General features: G+C 37.7%; 1 protein-coding gene across 1 annotated transcript; it reads right to left on the reverse strand.

The window, feature by feature from the left end:
* Window positions 1–1350: 1350 nt before the first annotated feature.
* Window positions 1351–19026, reverse strand: WBP11 (WW domain binding protein 11). Its single transcript, XM_032221317.1, has 12 exons — window positions 18762–19026; window positions 18060–18162; window positions 15696–15727; window positions 13123–13216; window positions 12530–12726; window positions 8627–8760; window positions 7326–7525; window positions 6574–6768; window positions 6257–6358; window positions 4406–4723; window positions 2780–2962; window positions 1351–2312 (listed from the first exon to the last, which is right to left on the reverse strand). The coding sequence occupies exons 2-12, from the start codon at window positions 18121–18123 to the stop codon at window positions 1894–1896; spliced, it is 1938 nt and encodes a 645-aa protein (XP_032077208.1). The 5' UTR covers window positions 18124–18162; window positions 18762–19026; the 3' UTR covers window positions 1351–1893.
* Window positions 19027–23313: the final 4287 nt, after the last annotated feature.

Below are 23313 nucleotides of genomic sequence, written 5' to 3' on the forward strand. Positions count from 1 at the left end.
TAGCCTTATGGAGGCTTATAGAGTGCTGCTGGGGGCTGCAAAAAGCGGCCCGTTTTTTGCTCATTTCTGCCCTCCCCAGCCCCCAGAAGCTCTCTGAAAGCCTTCATAAGGCTTTGCACCACCTTATGGAAGTGGGGGCGGGACTCCAGAAGGCAACAAATGCTGTATTCCATGTATAAGACGCACCCAGATTTTCAGCCTCTTTTTTGGGAAAAAACGGTGTCTTATACTCCGAAAAATTCAGTAACTGAGAAATGCCTCACATTGCCATCGTTTTGTAGTTCCTTTTATTACAGGAATTTTCCTTCCATAAGGAACTTTCCATTTTTCCTTTAAACCATACTAATGCAGTCATTCTGGAGATTTTCTAATAATTCTCTAAACTGAAAATGGTTTATGATGTTTCAGAGATGGTCATGCCCTGAAACAGGTTTGTTTCATCTGAAGCACATATATAGTACAAACAACTTCCGATTCAGTGTATTAACTGCTCCTAGAATGACTGATTCAGTGTGATCCAAAGAAAAAATGCAATGTTCCAGAATTCTCCAACCATTAAATTCCCAAGAATGAGATGTAGTACATATCTATTTTTCAGGACACTTTTGTTCAGTTCATTTATGGCCCTTCAAAGCACCAGCCAATATAAATAATTTTACTTTCAGATGTTGTTAAATCTTCTGATTGTATAAAATATTCATGCTGTAACACATTCCATTCCTGCTTCATGCACCAATCAATGCAGTTTAGATGCCTTGTAACCTCAGAATAACTTTCCCCAAATTAAAAAGTTCAAAAATGTATTGGCAGTGGATAGAAAAATTAAGCACAATGTGAGATACACAAAACAGAATCCAAAAAGGATTTCCTAGCATGGAAGCAGGTGAAATGTTAGATTGCCAAAATAATAAATTAGTGAGCACTAGACTGAGTCAGTGCTCCTGCCCTTAATGTGTGCTGTTTTCACTTTCCCCCCTCTTTTTCTCTTGCAAATGCCAAGATTTTAAGTGTGTAGGCATGCCTAAAGTACAAAAGAATGAAAGACAGAGGTGATAAATTCATGGACTATGCCTTCTCTCTCAAATGAAATCAGTAACATGTCCTTTCCTAACCTCGTGAGCACCAAATGCATTGAATGTTACCTCTGTATCCCACCAGATACCTCAACCAAAACTTAGGAATATGAATTTAGCAGTTACACAGTTGGGGAATACTGCAAAAACAAATATCTCTTTCCTGGATTCATTGGAGATTTACTAAATGTCATTACCATTACCTAGTTTAATCAGAAAGTCCTCATTCTCTTTCTAAATATAAAGTGTTAATGCAGACACGTGATGACAAAAACGGTTGTATTACATCAAAGATTTATTCTCTCATAAGACAATGGTATTTGTCCTGCCAACAAGAAGCCACTAATGTGACTTCAGAATAAGCAGGATACAAACCGCTTGCAATGCCACATATGGAAACAATCTTGTCTGCCCACCTGTATGACAGTGCACAAACCAAGAAATTTCACCAACTAAAAAATAGCATTGCAAAATATTTACAGAAGCCACCCAAACACAAAAGCCTGATGATCAGGTTTATATGTAAGAGATTAGAGCCAGAATTTACCCTGGTAAACTATGTATTTCTTCTGATCGCTAAAAATATTCAAGACAATATACTTCCCATACAGCACAGACATAACCAAGTCTTTCTTTAGAACTGATAATAGGACAGTGCCTTTTCTTCCATTTTCTATTATGATTTATCCTCCAAGTATGATCATAGATTGAGAAGGAAGATATTTTATTGTCACAAAAGATGTTGTTCAACTGGATGCCACTATAACATGGAACCCCATTCCCATATCTCATCATAGAAGATAGAAATCTTAACTGATTATCACAGAAGCCCCTCCATCTCCTTCATAAAAGCTTCATAAACATCATCCTTGGTCTGCACAGAAACAGGGGCAGATGAGCCAGCCTTAGGAGTTGTTTTGGTTATCTGAACAGAAGGCTCATCATCAGGTTTTCTCAGGACAGACGCAGCTGTTCCCTTATTCTCTCGCCGAACTCGAAGAGCTGTAGGCACAAACCGGGTGATCTCAGCCTTGGGGTTTGTAATCTGTGGCTTGGCACTAATAGTTGCTGTGGCTTTCTTCTCAATGGTGGCTGCACTGGTATCATCTGCCTTGGGGCGCTGAATCAAGCTGGGGGGAGCGCTCAATACACCTGGATTTGGAATGGGAGCAGGTGGGAATAAACCAGGTGGAGGAACCAAAGGAGGGCGCAACATGCCTGGACGAGGAGGTGGAATACCTGCAGAAAGAGAAATTGTTATTCTTCTGATGTTTGTGAAGAATAAAAACTTAAATTTCAAATTATATACTATGTCTCAGTTAAGATTCTCAATACTTTTCCTAAGCATAAATTCGTTGTGTTTGTTTCCTTACATGCACAATATCTGTATGAAAATTCAAGACATCTACCAAGAAAGACTAATCCTAAAACACATATCCTAGTGAATTTCACTTTACCTATACAATTCAGGTATGATAATATTTACAACAGCAGAGTTACAGGCCAGCAGTTGAATTCCAAAGTATAAACATTCCTATCACTGCACTTGCTAACACCTGTGCAGTACACAAAGTTCAACAATATTTATTTTCTTCAATTACAATCTCTCCCAATACTTCATGGAATCCCAAATTAGAATGAGATCTGTGTTCTACTAGAAATCACAGGGGAAATAAAAACATCCCACTTCTCAATTATAACATTACCTGGAGGAGCTGGAGGTGGCAGACGAGGAGGGGGCCCCCTAGGAGGGGGGCCAGGAGGCAAACCAGGAGGGGGGCCAGGAGGGGGGCCAGGTGGCCGACCAGGTGGAGGACCAGGAGGTAAAAGCCGTGGCAAAGGTCCACGGAGTCCAGGCAATCCAGGTGGTCTTAAGAAAGGAGGAGCACCTAAACGTATCATACAAATACATGTTAGTTGACTATTTCTCCATTAAGGATAATTCTTCAGTATCATCTTCTAATTGATATGGTGTCAACTTGTAAAGTGTTGCCATGACTACTATCAAGTGGCATAGAGAAGGGAGAATTCCATGCATACTTTTGGCCAGAGTCAGGTCACATATTCTTGCAGCTGGCATGTGAATGTGCATGTCCATAACCTGCCGTAGGACCCTGTTGGTGAATGTGATTTATGACCAGGGCAGAGGGGAGGGGACAGAGGGGTAAAGTTCAGATGCCATTAAGTGGAAATTATTTTCGGCTTCACAGAAGGACATGCCAAGATGTTGATCCTAATAAATGAATAGTTTTTTTAAACTTTGTCTTGAGGCTCGTAAATTAATTACCGTATATATACTCGAGTATAGGCCGACCCGAATATAAGCCGAGGCACCTAATTTTACCACAAAAAACTGGAAATGTTATTGACTCGAGTATAAGCCTAGGGTGGGAAATGCAGCAGCTACCGGTAAATTTCAAAAATAAAAATAGATACCAATAATGTTTTTGAATATTTATTTCAAAGAAAAACAGTAAACTAGCGGTGTATTCAATGAAATACTTCACTCACCTCATGATGCTGATGTCCCGCTGTGATGATGATGTCCCGTGCAGCCGCGGGAGCGATGTCCCGCCTCCTATGACACACGGCACAGTGATTCCTATCATTGGATCACTGTACCAGAGGAGGTGGGACATCGCTATGTGGCTGCTTGCCATAACAAGGAGGAGGTGGGACATCGTTGCAGAGCGGCAGGAGGGGGAGGAAGGGGAATCGTAAGACAGCCCTGCATTACATTAGAACGTGAGGAGGGGGGATGGTGCGGTGCGCGCTGCGCGGCAAACTGACACAGAGGGAGGGGAAACTCACAGGGGCACTGGGCCATTCACGAGTGTCACCCAGCGGCATGGCCCCGCCCCTTTTTCTCCTCCATTTCGGGCAAATTTTTCGCTGACTCGAGTATAAGCCGAGGCGGCTTTTTTCAGCCCAAAAAGTGGGCTGAAAAACTAGGCTTATACTCGAGTATATACAGTAGGTCATCTCTTGGGAACTTCACATAGGGGTTAAATTGAAAAATGATGTTTCAAGAATGTGTTGTTTACAAAGTACTCCATTTCATGAAAAGGGTGACTTAGCAATTAAAACAAATTATTTTCTTTCTGAATCAAGCTCTCACATATGTACAGGTTAACTATGCAGAGTAGTATATATATCCATTCCAATTTGTCACCAAAAAAGAGGGGGGGGGCTCTTTTGTGACAAATTCTGCTGAGGTTACTGAAATTCAGCCTTGTGTGAAATACAGTAATTTTTTATTAATCATATAAAATGACATCAGGGTCCCTACATATAGCTAGTTTGATAATAAATCTGCCTGTTCAAATACCCACCTGGAGGGGGTCCAGGAGGAAGGCCTGTAGGAGGCCCTGGTGGTCTCAAAGGTGGTGCAGGAGGTGGTCCAAGAGGGGGTGGCCCAGGCATCGGGGGTGCTTGGATCTGAGTTGGAGGGACAGGCTGAGGTGGAGGTTGCTGCTGGGGCGGATTTGTTTGAGAAGGCGTTGAAGATCCTATCTCTGAGTGTGACTCTTCTGTGTTTTGCTGCTGCTGCTGTTGCTGAGAATCCTCTGCATCAGAGTCATCTTCATCGTCATCATCATCCTCTTCAGAATATTCTTCTATCTCTTTGCCACCCTCAGGAATTTCCTGACCTATAAAAAAATTATAGGTATCTCTTTACAATACTTAATAAGTTAAGGGTTGTGGATAATAACCCAATATTCCTTTATGTATTTTCTTAATTTTATGGAAAATTTAAAAACAAACATATTTTCAATCATTATGATAAAAATGCACTCCAGACATATGAATTATCTTTGCTATGCAAATAGCACACAAGGCAAATGTTAAGCAATTTCAAGGTTATTGGGAAAGTGTAGGAATATATTTTTATTCCCCTTCCTACCATGATCTGGATAAAGGTAAAGGTTCCCCCATACATGTGTGCTAGTCATTTCCAGCTCTAGGGGGTGGTACTCATCTCCGTTTCAAATCCTAAGAGCCAGTATTGTTCGAAGACGTCTCCGTGGTCATGTGGCCAGCCGAAGGCGTACAGAACACTGTTACCATCAAAGATTGTTCCTATTTTTCTACTTGCATTTTTACATGTTTTCAAACTGCTAGGTTGGCAGAAGCTGGGACAAGTAATGGGAGCTCACTCTGATATGTGGCACTAGGGATTCGAACCACCAAACAGCCATCCTTTCTGATCAACAAGCTCAGCTTCTTAGCCACTGAGTCATCGCGTCCCTAGCTGATCTGGATAACTACCCTTTATTTGTGGCTTCTATCTTCATTGCAAGGGAAGCTTCCAAGGGAATCAGGAAAGTCTTCATTAAACAGAAATGTGTTTTCTCATTTGGCTGCAATCTAACAAAGATTGTGTAAATGAATTTAACAGGTATAATATTATATCTACTTTGGATCAGCCTTGCATATTAATGGTGGACTAAAATAAATGATGACACACTAAAATCAAGAAATTTATAAAAATGTTTGGGACAGATCACCATGGTCCAAAATAAAATTGCACTTACAAAATGGTTTAATATAATATTTTTCAAATTTAAGATGTGTAGACTTCAACTCCCAGAATTCCCATCTGTTCAACAGTTAGTAAAAAAAAAATCCCACAGATCCTCAATAGGCTTCTGCTTGTACAAACTGTGTCCTAATGTGATTCCAATAAGAGCATGTGCTACCATAAATCTACTAATCTTCCAGTCATAACAACTCTGCTTTAAGTCAGTTACAACTGGAACAAATTTTCATTGCAAACTAAATTACATTTATCCATAGTGAATATTTATCTGTATGCTCCTTCAGTTTCCAGGTTATAAAATTTAATTCTTTTGGATTTACACTTGGGTCCATTCTCAGGCTTTTAAAAATTCACTCAGGATACAGTTTTTCATTTGGCTTTCTATCTCTATGTGATGCTTCTGGAACATGTGAATTTAATAATCTGAAGGATAATGACTCCAAGCAAGTTATCATCTGAAATTATTTCATCACAATTGGTTTGTATTAATACCCCACATCCTTTACTATACTGAGTTCTTAATATAAATCCTTGCTTAAAAGTTATCCTGGATGTTATTTTTTTAAACAAGTTTCCCTAGCTTGAAACTAAAAAAATAACAAGAGCATGGGACAGAGGGAAGATTTTTTAAAAAATTATTTACCAGCCATCCGCAACATCATTGCTTGAAGTGGTGTGAGTTCCTTCAGGTTCTTCTTCTTTTTTCTTGATTTTCCAGGAATGTCAGCAAAACGTACACTATGACCTGTGAAAGTATGTCATGAAATATTTTTTTTCATCATCTATCAGTGCTTCTATTAGGTTTACCAATATATAATTTCCCAAAAGTTATCTATTCAGTTTTCATTTCAAGAATACAGCTGTTTCTTCCCAAGCTTATAGACATGCATGTTATAAGTGCAATGCTTACTAATTTTCCTATTAGTTAATTCTGATCCAAATCATTTTTCCTAAGCTTACCAGATTTCTTGTCTTCACCTCCTTCCCTTTCAGCACTGTCATCAAGATGCATGAACTCTTCCCCTTCACTGTCAGCATCACTTCTTTCACTATCACTGTCATCAGTAGTGTCATCATGCTTGTCCTGATCCATATCGTCAGGGTATCCCTCATCTTCACTTGTACTGGAAGCATCATCATCATGGCCTCTTCGACCTGTAAAAATTTAAGCTATGTTTTATCTGAGACAGGTGGAGGGAGAGAAAGATTCTTTTCTATCGCATTTGCTTTTAAAATTAAAACAATTTTTCTAGTTCCAGCTCTTAAAAATACAAGGTAAATATTCAGAAAATATCTATTTTTCTAATGATATACAGGGAGTCTTCAACTTATGACTATTCGTTTAACAATGGTTAGTTACTATGGCATTAATAAAAATGGTTTACAACCTATCCTCAAAGTTACAACTGTTGCACCATCCCCAGTCACATGATCATGATTTGGGCACTTTACAACCTATGTTCACTTATGACTGATTGTGGCATTCTGCAATCACAATTGTAATTTGTGACCTTCCTACCCAGCTTCCAACATACAGCCAATGGAGGAAGCTGGATTCACTTAACAACCACAAAATGATTGTAAATCTGAGCGGGGGCACCTCATGAGTTGCTTAACGACTATACTACTTAGCAATCAAAATTCTAATCCAAATTGTAGCCATAAGTGAAAGACAACCTGTACTAATAGTTTGAAGAGGGAAAGCAATTTACCTGTCTCTGGACTATAAGACATGTCTTCATCTCTTCTCCGAGGAGGCATTTCAACAGTGAATCCTACTTTACGTCCATACATCTGCAAAACCTGAGGTGGTGGTGGTCCTGGTGGAGGTCCAGGGGGCTTCCGACCAGGAGGTAGACGGGGTACACCATGCCCAGGAGGTGGAAGTACAGTAAGAGGCCTGACAGGAGGCCTAGAAATATGATTCAGGTAAGTTCAATATTAGGAACTTTGAAAGTCTGAAACTTTTCCTACTTTTTTTCTGATAAGGAAGTCTGAATACCCTTATCAAACATATGAGTATGCTTCGCCTTAAACAGATATAAGATTAGAAATAATTGCTTCAGTTTCCAAGATATCTAAAGATATCAAGATATCTGATTGTCTAAATTATTTTAAAAATGAAAATAATTAGTGTTTACTGAAACTGGCTAGTATTATTAACTAAAACAGAAAATTAATACTAATCAGATTTATCCAAGCCTGGGGGGAAAATCAAGGGGCAATTAGCTATTTCTGATAGCTTCATCAAAAGAAGAGAGGAGAAAAGAATTGCAAGAAGCTTATTCTTTGGAATATAATGCCAAACAATGATTGAATGTAATATACAAACAGAATCTGTGAGTTCTGATGGGTTTGCCATAATTATGCCTTCAGTTCCTGGACTTAGAATCTGTTCATAATATGCCTTTTCATATATTAAAGAACAGACTATTTTCAAAAGTTGTGTTTCTTGGTTTGAATTCACCAGAACAGGTTAAAGCAGCAGTAGCAGCCAAAGTTATTTATAAAACCTTATTATTAATAATATAAAAAAGATATTTAAGGCAAAAAGCAAAAGGTGTACTAGACAAACGGGAAAATAACAAATGTGGAACGTTTTTGAAATTATCACAATGATGAAAAGTGAAGACTAGGTCAAGTGATGCTGATGATCTAAAACAGGGGTGTCAAATTCGCGGCTCGCAGGCCAGATGCGACGACATGAGTTTGACACCCCTGATCTAAAACCATCAACTGGGCTTTCTGGCTGAATGAGGATTCAAACATGAATCTCTCTGGTTCTAATCTAACATTTTCCTGTAAAGAAAGTCAACTTTTGTCTTAATGTGTATTTTGAATTCCTTAATCTACACTTTGAACACATCATGATTGCTTGTGATGATAAAACAAAGAAAATAGCAATTATGGTTAGAATGAAACAAACAGCAATTACAAAATAACAATACAGGATTCTAATCATTTTACCAACTCCATTCAAGTTCAGTCGTCTGCAATGTAATTTCTTTCGTACCCATAGGCTGATGTCTTTTTGAGAATGGAAGGAGGCTGAGCTCCAGGTAGAGGGATGTCTTGAATGAGGATGTTGGAAGGAGCATGAGGCATGTCAGGCAGGGGGATGCTCTCCACCTCAACATGCTGAGCATTCTGTGAAAAAAATAAGTTTCCTTAAGTGGTGCCCATGGGTATATTCATCAGTGTTTGCAATATAACTTGCATAATTCTATTAATTTTGAAGGAATTATATCCTAAAATTCATTTACAATAAATACTTTTACAAAAATAGCTGTTAAAATATAAAACCAGGAAGATTTTTTTAAAAAAACTTTAGTTACAACATGCAAGCTTGTTTTTCACAAAAAGAAAAACTAATGGAAACAAAGTGGTAACATTTAGAAACACTGAATCGGATTTTCAAATTAATGCAACAGAACCAAGTGATCTAGCAATCTGTCAGTAACAAACATTATTGAGAAAAAGGATTACTACACATAAAAATTTTACACGTCCAACTCTGTTCAATAACTGATTTATAAAATAGTATCACCAAAACTGAAATATAGGAAAGCATATTTATATACTGCTTTCTAGCAAAACAAAATGGCAATTAAAGTAGCAAACAAGAATAAAGTACAGAATAAAATACAAAGTACAAAATACAGAAAAAATAGTGATATGTAGTGTTTTAGTCCGGTAGTTAAGATAGATAACAAGTAAATTCTACTGGTATCCTCTCCTTGCAGAACTACCTCTTGCAAAGATTTGATAACCTATCTGTATTGCATGACACTGCCTAATTGACATTTCTATAATAGGTTTTTTTAATTAAAATTAAAAGTACAATAAAAATGAATATAGATTAAGAAAAATAATAAATAAAATGTGCACCTAGAAAAAGAAAAAATCAGGGTGGAATGGAAAAAGGGGAAAATATAGAAATGATTTCCCTTTCATTAAGACAAGACTCACAGTCCGTCCCCCCACTTTCTATTAGGCCAGGGGTCGGCAAACTTAAACACTCAAAGAGCCATTTGGACTCCTTTCCCACAGAAAAGAAAACACCGGGAGCCATAAAGGTCCTAACTGGAAGCCCCTTGTTCAATTCTGGAGCTGACCGAAGTTCAGTTCCCCCACCATAGAGTCTCCTCCTAGCGCGGAGTACTTTTCCTTTACCTATCATAATCGAAAGCTCTATCAATTGTAGAGACAACTGGAAAACCCTCCCCTTGCCATAGAGTCTTCTTCTGGAGCAATGTGCTTCTTTCCCCCCCACCACACCAGAGGCTCCTCTCAAAATTGTGGCACCAACCGGTGACGGAGCCGCAGCAGAGGGAGGAAAGAGCCACATGCGGCTCCAGAGCTGCAGTTTGCTGATCCCTGTACTAGACCAAACTGGCTCTCTATTTTATTAATTTATTTAGGTTTACTATTTATATGTTATTAAATTTGAAAATATTAAAAATAAGTATTATTTAATTTTTAACTAATAAAACCTCAGCTGGTTTCATCTCACATCGTTCTTGTCAATTATTGCCAATTTTAAATCCACATTCAAAACAGCCTTATTTTCAGTCATATCCTATCTCTTCTTTTAAGCCCCCCCCCCCCCCAACTTTTTTTTTTTTGTTATCAGACAATCTAAAGAAAAAGTTCTGGGTACATCATTGCCAAACATCCTTGAATTCTTAAAGTTAAAATTATTTTTTCCATTCTGTACTAATAATTCTTCTCCTTTAATTATAATCTTTAATTCCTTCTGATTGCCTTTAATAGCCAGCATTCAAGATCTCCTCATATATTTATCTCATCCAGAACTTTTCACCAGGAAGAAAGTAGAAGAAGTTTCTTACACTTATATTCAAAAACGCCTTATATTTTAATAGAAATTTAAATAAACTATAAGAAATATTTCAACATCTTACTTCCAGTCAACTTGGCCCCTTTAGTCTCTTTAAAAGCTTTCCAAAATCAACATTCTAATCATCCTTTTGCTGCTTATTTCCAAATAAAAAATGTTTTAAGTTTTAAACTTACATAAAAATTCTTTCACTGCAGGCTGAAGGACAACCATCCAGGGTAATAAAACTTGTCCTTCTGAAGGTTCTCACTATCCCAAAAAGTAATTTACAAGCCCATTTTCCATAAATTGATCAAGGAGGGAAGTAAGCCAACCCAGCATCCTTTTAAAAGTTCCGAACTGCATCTTGGGCAAAGCTGACTCTCCCAACTCCCAGAGCTCTAAAATCCACTGGAGATGGGGAGGTATTTGTGAGGAGCATTCTGTCTGATCCCAAGTCCTGTCCTTAATTTGGAAAAGAGTTTGGTGAGCCAATTCATTCACCGACTACAGTTTCCACTGCAGTCATCAGTTCCGCTAAAAGCAAAATCCATCTTTGTTTCCCTGGAAGTGCTTCCTACCACTGCATCTCGTAAGTGCTTGTCGCTGCTTGATTGACCTTAAGTTCCATGTCATATTCTTTTTTTAATTATGTCGTTCTAAGACACATAAGACATCATAATGTTTTAAAAAATGTTCAGGTGTTTTGACAGCAAGATAGAAAATAACAATTGTAATAAATATACAGTACATTATTATTTATTTTCAACGGCAAGAATTTACATTCATTGTGGTATCGCACTTCAGTGTCTACATTCCTTTAATTGTCTCCATTCTTAATGGTCATTTGAAGAACAAGTTAACTTCAAGAATTGCTATGTCCACTTTCTTCTTCCCTACCTAATGTTTATTAGATCAATACAAGCAAAACAATCTTAACTGTTTAAAATAGCAGTTTTTAATTTTTTCCTTATGCAAATAAGGTAAAGGTTCCCCTTGCACATATATGCTAGTTGTCCCCGACTCTAGGGGGTGGTGCTCATCTCCATTTCAAAGCCGAAGAGCCAGCGCTGACCAAAGACATCTCCATGGTCATGTGGCTGGAATGACAAAATGCCAAAAGTGCATGGAACACTGTTACCTTCCCACCAAAGGTGGTTCCTATTTTTTTCTACTTGCATTTTTACATGCTTTCGAACTGATAGGTTGGCAGAAGCAAGTAACGGGAGCTCACTCTGTTACACAGCACTAGGGATTCAAACCACCGAACTACCGAGCTTTTTGATCGTCAAGCTCAGCATCTTAGCCACTGAGATACCACATGCCTTTCTCATGCAAATGCATCATCATAAATGTTTTCAGGATGACTATAAATCAGGGCCGACAACAATGTCTGCAGACATCATGTCTCACATGATCCCTTTCTGCAAGGAACCCTAAAACAATTCTAGTTTTTAAAAATGCTAAATTCTTACAAACTATCTTATCTCATGACAAAATCTTTGACTCTCTCTGGCATTTTTGGCCAATATTTTTTTATATATTGGGATCCACACCAGACAGTATTTGAAACTTATCAGAGATCACTAGTACTTTGTACACCATTACTGATCTCTGAACCACAGGCCTGGAACCAATGATTTAAAACATGGTATTTAATGAATAATGACCAGCAACCAATTGCACAATGTTTAGTTTCCCCGAGGACCAATTCGTAGAAAGAAGTAACAGTGTGAAATTCTGTAACACAAGTTTACAGCAGGAATATACGGCAAACTATATTAATTGAGCTCAGTTATTTCAGCCCTGCAAATGAAATCAGAAGATTTAAAAAACAGTGTTTTTGCTGTCACCACTAATTATTAAACTCTATGAAAAGTTCTAGTGAACATCTGGGCTCCTGAATGAAGCCATGTTTATAAGATTAAATTACAGCAATAACCTCATGATCCATACTGTTATCAGCAAGACACAAATCATGCACATGAGCAATTCCAAATAATTCAGTTTGAAAAGCAATCTGAAAAATCAACTTCTTTAAAATCAAACCAATATTTTAAAGCTAATGTGAATAGATACCTTTACAGCATCAAAGTACTGACTGAGCTGTGATCTTTTCTGTTCATATTCCACCTCTAACTTGCGCAACTCCTTATAAATGTCTGGATTCTCCTTCTCATATAGTCGCAGGATACGCTCAAAAGTTTCACGCAGTTTCTTACGCTTGTCCTTAAGCACCTTTTCATTTAATTGAGGCTGTTGTACTGGATTAAATTCTATAAACAGAATTGGGACAGATACATGAAAAAAAAATTATGTAGACCTTCAACTTCCCACTACCGGAGGTTCATAGCAGCCAAGCACAACCATATAGGGAACAGAAAATAGATAAATACAATAGCAACTATTTTTTCTGATAATCATCCAAAAATTAAAAAAAAGTTGTGTCCAACTACAGGGGGCAGTGTTCATTTTCATTTCTTAACTGAGGTAGCCGGCGTTTTCCAAAGACATGTCTATGGTTGTTTGGCCAGCATGACTATACAATCATCTATCACTTGTTAATTCTGATTTTACTTTCTTTCTCATGCAGGAATGGATAATGCTTGTTAAGCTAGTTTTTCTATCACATTACTGTTTCTATACGAATTGAAAAAGAGATTCAAACCTACCCATTTCATCAAGTTTCTCCATGTCTCGAATGATTTGTTTGGGATCCTTCATCTTTAGCACTGCTGCGCGCACCATCATGCGCTGCTTTTTGTTCTGAACTCAGCAGAAAATAAAAGCCAGAATTATATTTAATTTACTTAATACAATAAAAGTGCAACTTTTTAAAACTCTGAATGTTATGTATTTGGCAAACTCAGAGGGTTTTATTTATTCAAGCTTTACAGACAATATGACACTCACCAACACATCCAAATATATATCATTCTTCCTCTCTTTAATACCTATAGTGGATATAGGAAGTCTACATATCCCTATTAAGATGCCAGGTTTTTGAGATGCAAAAAAATAAACCAAGAAAAATCACTTCAGAATTTTTTTCTTTAATATAACATATATGTTATACAATTCAATTTAAAAACTAAAATCTTTTATGGTGAAAAATAACAATACAACTATGTGATTGTATAAGTGTACATACTTTTTGTTAAAGCACCTTTCTATTTTATGACAGCATTGTCTTTTGGACTAAGAGCCTATTAGCAAAGCACATCTTGCCTTGGGAATCTTTCCCCACTCTTCCTTGCAAAAGCTGCAAACTGAAAGAACATCTCCTATGCACAGTCCTCTTCGGGTAACTCCCCCCCCCCCAAGTTTCAACTGTATTCAGGTCCGCCTTTGACGTCTTCCGTAAAGCCGTCAAGACCTGGCGGTTCCGGCAGGCCTGGGGCTGTTGATTGATATCCAGCCCCCCTTAGATGGAATGGGTGACATGAATTTTAATACTGTATTTTTATTTTTTATCTCTATTTTTAAAATTAAATGTTTCTTGTCTGTTGTGAGCCGCCCAGAGTCCCTATGGGAGTGGGCGGCATACAAATCCTAATAAACTTGAAACCTGAAACGCACTCTAGCTATGCCATTCTTAAACTTTCAACTTCTTTGGAGGAAGCCATTCTTTTGATTTGGATGTATGCACTGGGACATTATTGTGTTGAAAGATAAAATTCCTCTTCCGCATTTTAGCAGAGACCTGAAGGTTTTCCCACAGTGAGATAGGCAATTTAAAAAATAAATACTGTATTTTGAACGTTCATAATTTCCTCCATCTTGCCTAAAGTCCCAGTTCCAGCTGAAAAAAAAAGCAGCCCCAAAGCATAAAGCTGCCACCATCATGGTGTACTTTTGGTGATATGCAATGTCATTTCTGTACCAAACATACTTTTTGAAATTATGGCCCAAGAGTTCAACCTTGATCTCATCAATCCATAACACAGTTTCCCAGACTTGATGTAAAATTCAGTCAGGCTTGGATGTTCCTTCTTTATAACAAAAGGCTTTCGTCTTGTCATTTTGTCATCCTATCCCATAGCCCAGACATATAAAGACTATGGGAAATTTTTGTCACATACACTACACAACCAATACTTGCAAGAAATTCCTGCAACTCCTTTAATGTTGCTCTAATGGGGGCCTCTCAGATCACTTTTCTTATTGTTTTTTCATCAATTTTGAAGCCATATTTTCTCCACTTGTTGATATCTGTCTTCACTGTGTTCCATGGTATATCCAATGCCTTGGGGGGGGGGATTGTACCCTATTCCTGACTAATACGTTTCAATAATGAGATCCCTTTTGATGCTTTGCAATCTCTTTGCAGATTACGCCTTTTGCTATAAAAATCAACTGCATAAATGTCAGACAAATCTAGTAGAACAATTGAACTTTATATGGACTTGATCAAAGTCACTTTACTTGATGGCAGGTGTATACTTACTACTATTTACCATCAGGCTGAATGTAATTAGTTAATTCTGAAGACAATCAGAAGGTGGCGCAGTGGTTAAATGCAGCACTGCAGGCTACTTCAGCTGACTGCAGTTCTGCAGTTCGGCTGTTCAAATCTCACCGGCTCAGGGTTGACTCAGCCTTCCATCCTTCCGAGGTGGGTAAATGAGGACCCAGATTGTTGGGGGCAATATGCTGACTCTGTAAACCGCTTAGAGAGGGCTGAAAGCCCTATGAAGCGGTATATAAGTCTAACTGCTATTATTGCTATCATATCCATATTTATAAGAAGGTGTGCACCCTTACGCAACTATACTATTGTGTATTTTTATTGTTATTTTTCCTCCTAAAAGTTTTCAATTTGTTTTTCAATTGAATTGTATAGTTTATGTTATATTAAAGGTGGAAAAAATTCTGAAGTGATTTATCTTGGTCGGGCTTTTTTTAAACCTCAAAAATCTGGCGTTTATCAAGGGACGTGTAGACTTTTTATATCCACTGTATATACATAATCATTTCATATACTATCTTTTGTCCAAGTTTTATGATGCAGTTTTGGTATCCTTTTAAAATTTATGATAGCACCATTAACAGCACCATTATCCTAACCCAGTGCTCTGTATCAAATCTTGCTCAGACAAGACAGTTTATTAGGAAAAACTTTGATTAGCTAATATGATTTGTAAATTCTATATTAATACACATGCGCTTAATGTCAGATACAAAGCTAACAGAAAAACACAAAGCACTGCCAGACTCTGTTTATAATTTGGCACAGTTCTATTACCTTCTTCAGTTCTCTTTTCCGGGCCTCCTTTCCTACAAAAAGAAATTTAAATTATCACCAATGTATATTTTGTAAAAAGTATAGTGCAAATATGGAGATAATATATGAATGGGCACCTTTTATATATGAAAATAAAAACCAGATAAAATAAATATATCTAATATTTTTGGAATAGTTCTAGACTTATATCATAACTGGATTTCAAATTTGGATATTAAGAATGTATAAAATTATGAATTAGACTGGAATCAGAAATCAGTCAACTTGTACTTTTAAACAATCTGAAATTTAGTCTTCTATTATTTTAGTAGTGATTACCTATTAACAGCAATACCTTTGACTCCATTTCCCAAATGTAAAAACCCATTTGGAACAACTGTTGGGGATATAGTCATAATATATATATATATTATATTATTTGGACTTGGGCCCACTTCAAGTCACCACTCGATCATTAAGCTAACTCTGGATCAGCTATTCTCCCTCCAACATACTCTTATGTTCTTGTAGGGTTTATATTACACAAGATCCTCCTGGATACCATGTTGTATTTCATAGAAAAGGTGGCTACTATCATAAATAAATAAAACACTTTAAAAATAGCTTATTTTATTTTGAAGAACATTAAAAGAAAAGGATCATGTGCAGCTTTACATCATGAACAATTTAATTCAATACAAAAGTTATTATTTTGCTGTGTAACAATTGTTTTTCAAAGTAATTCAATACATCTATTCTTTTTTAGCATAAAAAGGTAATTTGTTTCTAATATTGCCATTTCACAATGATCTATGTAGTCAGCAAATGCCTTCATTTGTTCATAGTACCATTTTATAGAATATCACAGTACACAATGTATTTTAATACTGCTTTGAAACTATCTGATATTGTCCAGTATTGTTGCAAAACTGAATTTATACTAACTGCAGCATCTACTGCAAAATCTAATGCCATAATTAATTCTACTCTCCCTTACAGAATTCGTGGTGTTGTCTATGTGGACATTAATTTCACATAAACACATATATCCATTATGTAATTCCCTTTTCATATAAGCTTTGCAAAAGCACAAAAAAGGAGAAATAGTCATCCAAAGAAATGAAAGGCACATAATCAACATGGTTGTTAAGTGAATTCGGCTTCCCTATTGACTTTGCATTGTCAGAAGTCCCAAAAGGTGATCACATGACCCTGGAACACAGTCATAAATATGAATCAGTTCCCAAGCACCCAAATTTTGATCTCATGAAGATGCTAAAATGGTTATAAAAGTGAAAAGCGGTCATAAGTCACTTTTTTTCAGATCCACTGTAACTTTGAAGTCACTAAAGAAATGGTTGTAAGTTGCCTGTATTTTGTACTCATCATTTACTTTTATACTTGTTATATTCATTCCGAATGGATACCACCTTAACAGCACTAAACAATCCATCATATATCTATTCATCATCCATTTGAAGGACAGAATTTATGGACTGCTGCAGATAATGTAACTCTCTGAACTTGCACGATATCGTTTTCATATGAATATTTTATGGTTGCGTTAAAACTTTTCCATCCAATTTCCACTAATATTCTACCAACTATCACCGATTGATTCCTTTTTTCACATGTTCCCAGTACAACCTAAATAACCTCAATTCAGACTTTCTTATATTTAATTTAATTTTTCATTCATAATTAAATCTACACCCATTTTCGGCATAGATGCATCAATCCCCTTCCAAAGTTGGCATTACTTTTATTTGGCTCTACTGTATTCTTCATCTTTGATTCAAAGGCGTGGAATTTAATTTACTTTAATTCATTAATCATTTTCATTTCATTCATATTATTTATTATTTTTCTTCTTATATTCCAAATCATAATCTTCAAATGGCTCAATTGTCACTAGCATGCTTAATAGGTATTTATCCCCACTGGGCATCCTGGCTTTGGTATAACAGAGAAGATGTAGATTAAATTACCAGCCTTAATAGCATTCATGTTATATGAAGCAATGCCTGCTAATGGTAAGGACAGTCTGGTCAGTTTGGGCACATTTTTTCCAGTGAACTCAAGCACAACCAAATCTCAACTTTACTTCAAGCATGTTTATGCTATTTTGTGCCAGCTAGATTCTCCAATCTAGGGGTCACCTTGCAATGTATTTTTGTCTACATCCCATAAATTTAGAAGGTATATGCAATGTATTCATACATACTTTTATTTTCCTAAATAAGCAATATTCTTTACTGGTGAACTGAAGAATATAGATGCATGTGAAGTCTGAACAGTGTTAAATACATAGAACATATTACAAACCAACAATGACATATCTTCTCCATTCCATGTCCAAACATGAAAAGATTTCAAGGCACTTACTAGCTTGGTCAGTGGGGTTCATGAACTTCCCACTCTTAGTGGAAGATGTTGATCTCCTTCCCATTTTGACTATTTATCTCTTTTACTGTTCCACTTGATGAAACTAGACAAGATAGAGGAAAACATAATTTCAATAATATCCTAACAGAGAATAATAAGCCATCTTCAACAGTTTCCCATTCATCAGAGATTGGACTGCCATTTGTCAGAAATGGTGTAGGGTCTCCTACTTGAGGGGGGAGGGGGTGTTGGACTACATGACCTTTAAGGTCCCTTCCAACTCTGTTAATATACATTTCTGCCTTCCTCAAATCTCTTGTGACCATGGCTTCTGCCAAGGAGTCTCTGAAATCACACCCCTGATTAACAAAAGAGGAAAAGCAGAAATAATTCCCCCACAGTTGCTGAATCCAAAATCTTTTTTTTTCCTTTTTGTATTGAAATTACTCAGCTCTGACAACAGCTGGCTCATGTTTTGAATAAGATTAAAATAATGATCCAATGCAGCACAACCACAACTTCCAGTCCATTAACAGCCACTTATTAATATTTAACCAAGTCTAGCGTGAAATATTTGCAAATCTAGAAAGGAGAACGAAAGGTACGATATAAACAATGCTAGATGGGCAAAGAGGGGTAACTGTTTAGGACAGAGAAGATCCCCAAGGGAGAAATCACCCTTTCCTACTTTATTTTCCTTACCTGCCGCCAAGGCCGAAAGTCCTAAACCGCCCAGAGAGCCACCAAGGCGAAACTACGGGCTACGTTTTCCACAGAGCCCATTCAAATGGAGTCCTCCAACCAGCTAACTCAGCCCGGTGATCTGCCTCCGGCGGGAAAAAAAATCGAATCCGCTTCCACAGAGTTTCCTACTCAGGCGCCATCTTAAAAATCCACGCGATTTCACGGCTGTACCAACAAAACCGAGTGCGGGCTAGAGATACTCGCACGGCGCCGACTTCCGGCCAAATGGGTGACGTTTGGTCACATAGACTTATAAACTTGCCTCTAGTGCATAACTTCCGAGTTCATTCTAAACCATCTTCAGTGCATAACTTAAAAGCGTAACGGAGAAAACAGTTAACGGGGGATAGGCGTTACTGTTTTTAAGACACAGTCTTATTTTATTTCAAGGTATTTATTGTTGGATTAGTTTTTAAAGTTATGAAAATGCACCTCTGTATACAATTCGAAAAATGACAAATATCTGAGATTAACACCACTGCAAAATAAAAAGGGCTCAATTTAAAGAGGTTGCGACTCAGATCTTTTTAAAGCCACCTGCAACTGCAGCATAGTACTCAAAATGCAGGCACTAATTTATGTTAGATTTGCAATTTGGTGAGTGCGTTCTGCATTTCAGTTGCATTCATAACAGCGTGAACAATCTATGTAGGACTTGTACAAAAATCTGTCCTATATACAGCAGCCCTAGTTTATTATTCACTTTAGTGCCATATAGTTCATTTTTGCTCCATCAGGAAAAAATCTAGCTCTGTAATCAGGTAATGCATTTACTATATTAGGAGCCACAAAAAAGGCAAAAAAAGAAGACACAAACGTTCGACTTCTGCAAATGTTTTAATTATGGAAGAAAAGTTTTCAAAATGCTACTATTCCTAGGAGAGAATGATCTGCGCTGTATTTAAAAAGCACTAGCCACTGAAAAGAGAAAACACTAGTTTCTGAAAGAATATGTCTATTGAGACTCCCCACAGCTTAAAGCGCTATCTATCACATTCTGCCCTAGCATAAACTTCTACCAACCTATGTTTTCTACCTCCAATATCAATCTCTAACCTGCCACAAGCATGATGCTAGCCAAGTGGCGCTACCCTAGTTACAATATAAGTGGTGATATAAAGATAGGGGTAGATGGCTTGGCTTTACCACTTACAGGATTGATCTTCCTCCTCTCATATCTCATCATCATCATCAGCCAATGGGAATATATCTCCTGTTTACTCCCCTTAATACTGAATTGTCTGGGATTAGACCTGGGTTATGAGATTAGGTCTGACAATGACCTTGTATTTATCCTTGTAAAAACCTAATGAGTTTATGTGCAAGAGTTTTGCATGAGAGATTTTTAAAGAAAAGCTAACTACCAGCACTATCTATTGATAAATTACCTTTGGATTCAAATTTCAATCCAAATTTGAATGTTTTGGATTCAAGTTTAAATCCGTATCCCAAAGCAATCCAAACACTGATAATATGATGGAAGGACACTTCAATCCCCACAATGGAAGAATGGCTGCAAAAGTTGACAAGAGTTAGCAGAGATTGCTAAATTGACTGCTTTGATAAAAGAAAAAATATATAAGTACTTTTGTTTCTACCTGGAAATCACTTCTGAACTTTCTGCTTGAGGTGGGGGGAGGGGGAAATGAAACTTTTATTTTGGGTTTTACCAATTAAATAGATGTATTGATATAGTGTTGGAAGAAATGTCCATCTGGATTCAGTTCCAAGTGGGGAGAAAGGCATTGGAAACAGGGAGGCTGCTTGGAAGAATGGTTTAATGGTGAACAGGTCCACGTGGGTTTTAGGTCCTGGACAGCTGGACACATGAAGTGTAGAGTGAATGTTATTTATACCCTCTCTTGGGCTTTGAACGTGATCTTCCTGTTCCTGTGGCAAGGGCAAGTACCCTATTGGCTGTCAAACTCATAGGGAGCAGAGGTCTTAGCTAACTCTGTAGGCTGTCTATGTCCCAGGCTTGGTTGAATCTTGCTAGGTGATGTAAGGAAGTGGCTTTGGGCAATTCCTATTGTAGCTGAGGGGTAATCCTACCTATGTTGGATCTTGGGCGAGGGTATTTGCTTATGAATAGACCTAGCATCTCTTTAGCTCTTAAGTGCTGACATCTGCTGGGGGCTATTGAGGAGGGTAGGGGTCTATTAAGAGTGAGTCTGCTTCCTGCCTGAAAAACATGTTCCTCCATTTCTCCATTTCTCATCCAGAGAAATATAATATTCTGCCTTTTTAATATTTCCTAGAATATGTCATTTTTTTTAGAAGAGGGGTGGGTGCTAACTTTCTACAATAGAAATGGCTATGTGAAAGTAAAAAGTTGAGGTTGTATGTTATTATCTTATACTGCATCAAACGGAGTTGAAATCAATGCCTTTTCTTTCCTTTTCCCTTCTTTTCTGCACTCTTCCCTTTTCCTTTCCCTCCCCTATTTTTCCTATTATTTGTTTTTGTATTTTATAAGCAAATTAAAAAAAAAGCATTAACAGTGTGCATGAACCTCCCCCCCCCCCGCAAAAAAAAGTTAGTTCTGTTTCTCATAATTCATTAGGCAATCTGCTGCCCACCCTACCCTGCATTTCCCAGCTGATGATTTTTAAAAATGACATGAAGCCAAGAGCTGTCAGAGCCCTGGCAGGGGAAGACATTTCTGCTACCCAAAGCAGAAAAATCTGTTCCTGCATCAACTTCAGGTGGCAAATAAGGTAACTTCACTCTGTGGAAGTCACTGACTGCACCATTAACATACCATTCAGTGAAGTGGATCAGATTAGCTTTACAACAAAATCAGTATTTGGATAAAGGGGAAATCACTCCCATAACCCAAGGCCAGGTAAAGACTATTTAAGGCTGCTTCAGGCATGGACTGAATGAAGTACATTAAATGTCACAAGCACATAGCCAAAACAAAAGAAGACTGCTGGAACATGTTTCTACTGCAATTAGACAAAGCAAGGAAAGATTGTTGGAAAAGTACCACTTGCAATCTCTCCTTGTAGCTTCCCCTACCCTTGCAAAAAGCTCCGGTCAGCAATTTCCTAAGTTTCAACAGTCTCATGTGCGAGTTTGCAGTTATCAAACTTAATTCAGGAAGCATCTTTCCTCCTGTCCCCCATCTCTGACAGAGGGACTTTGCCTCAAACAAAGCTCCCAAATTTCCAGCCCCAGGAAACTGTGCTCCCCCCCCCCCGGGCCCTATTAGCATCTTTCCTTTCCTTTTATACAAAGAACAAATCGATTCGGTGTATTTGTGAACCATTAACCATTATCCTAAAATGTTTTATTTCGTTAAAAGATCAGTTTGGTGTTAAACACAAAAGAATCAGGAGGTATCTTCTCTAAGAGAGATTATATGTTTGCTCTTGCATTATTTCGATACTTCCAACGTGATCCTCGAGTCCCACGCGGAGTATTTTACAATACTCTGCGGATTAAATCAGAGAGGTGGCGCTGCCTTAAACCGAACAGCTAAGGCGCTTTTCCTATCTCTATGGCAACGACGCAGCTCGATTGCGCCCCCTAGCGTTAAACGCCCATTATTATTTTTTCACCAGTTCTCCGCTCAGCGGCTCAGAGCGACGCAGGCTCCGCGTGCGGCCTCTCCGTCACAAGGGGAAGGGCAGTCGTGAGAACGCGAGAGGGCGCCGGTTGGGTCAGGCATGAGGTTAGATCCCAAAGGGACGGCAGAAGGCGCTCGCGGACTATTTTTTTGCACTGGTTTTTATTATCCTTTAAAAATATGTATATGTACGTTGCTGCTGTTCTGTTCCCAGCATTTTAAGATAATATGTTTTTTATTATCGATTAAGAATTTGCTTCTGTGGGAAACAGCCCCACTTTACCCTACTTGTTGCTAGAAAAATGCATCAAGTATAGCAACTATCAATTTTACGTTGCAAAATCTAATCGCATTTTTCCAGAGCTATCAAACATAAATGAAATCAGACATGTGTAGCCCAGAAGCAGCAAATGGTTGTACTATGAAATTTAGATGTCTTTTTTTTTAAAAAAGAAAGCCAGTTTGATTCATTTAAAAGTGCAAGATCCAAGGGGCAGAAAGAAGCATCTATCTGAGATCCAGTGATAAAAGTGATTTAAAAAAACCGAAGTTACAAGAAGCAAGACATCACCAAACGAAGACTAATACTTCAACTGCAAAGTTTGCAGTTCATCTTGGGCTTCAAGACCAATTGTAGAGTATAGAGGTCAGTGCTGATGGTTCGAAAGGAAAGCACCCTTCTCTCTGAATCCACTTTCAAAGTTCCAGAGTAAGGAGGGCTGCTTGATGGTTCTTCAAATATTTACTGGGCTGCAAAACAACTCTTACTGTAGAGGTAGATTTTATAGCTAGCAATGAAGGAAAAAAAGACCATCTCCCTTCACTTCTGTTACCACAATCTTCTTCCTGCCCTTCACAAAGCACACAGTCTGCCTGCAAAAGAGGAGAATTAAATGCTACACTTCCATCCACAAAGCTGGAGAACAAATTTGGGGGATG

The sequence above is a fragment of the Thamnophis elegans genome, chromosome 7 (assembly GCF_009769535.1).
Source record: "Thamnophis elegans isolate rThaEle1 chromosome 7, rThaEle1.pri, whole genome shotgun sequence".
Classification (NCBI taxonomy): Eukaryota; Metazoa; Chordata; class Lepidosauria; order Squamata; family Colubridae; genus Thamnophis; species Thamnophis elegans.

Bases quoted from the DNA above. Each gene is read 5' to 3' on its own strand.
- WBP11 (XM_032221317.1), bottom strand. From the start codon at position 18,123: ATGGGAAGGAGATCAACATCTTCCACTAAGAGTGGGAAGTTCATGAAC. The intron at 15,728-18,059 runs GTAAGTGCCTTG...TTCTTTTTGTAG, and splicing joins GAACCCCACTGACCAAGCTA to GAAAGGAGGCCCGGAAAAGA. The intron at 6,769-7,325 runs GTAAATTGCTTT...AAATTTTTACAG, and splicing joins GTCTTATAGTCCAGAGACAG to GTCGAAGAGGCCATGATGAT.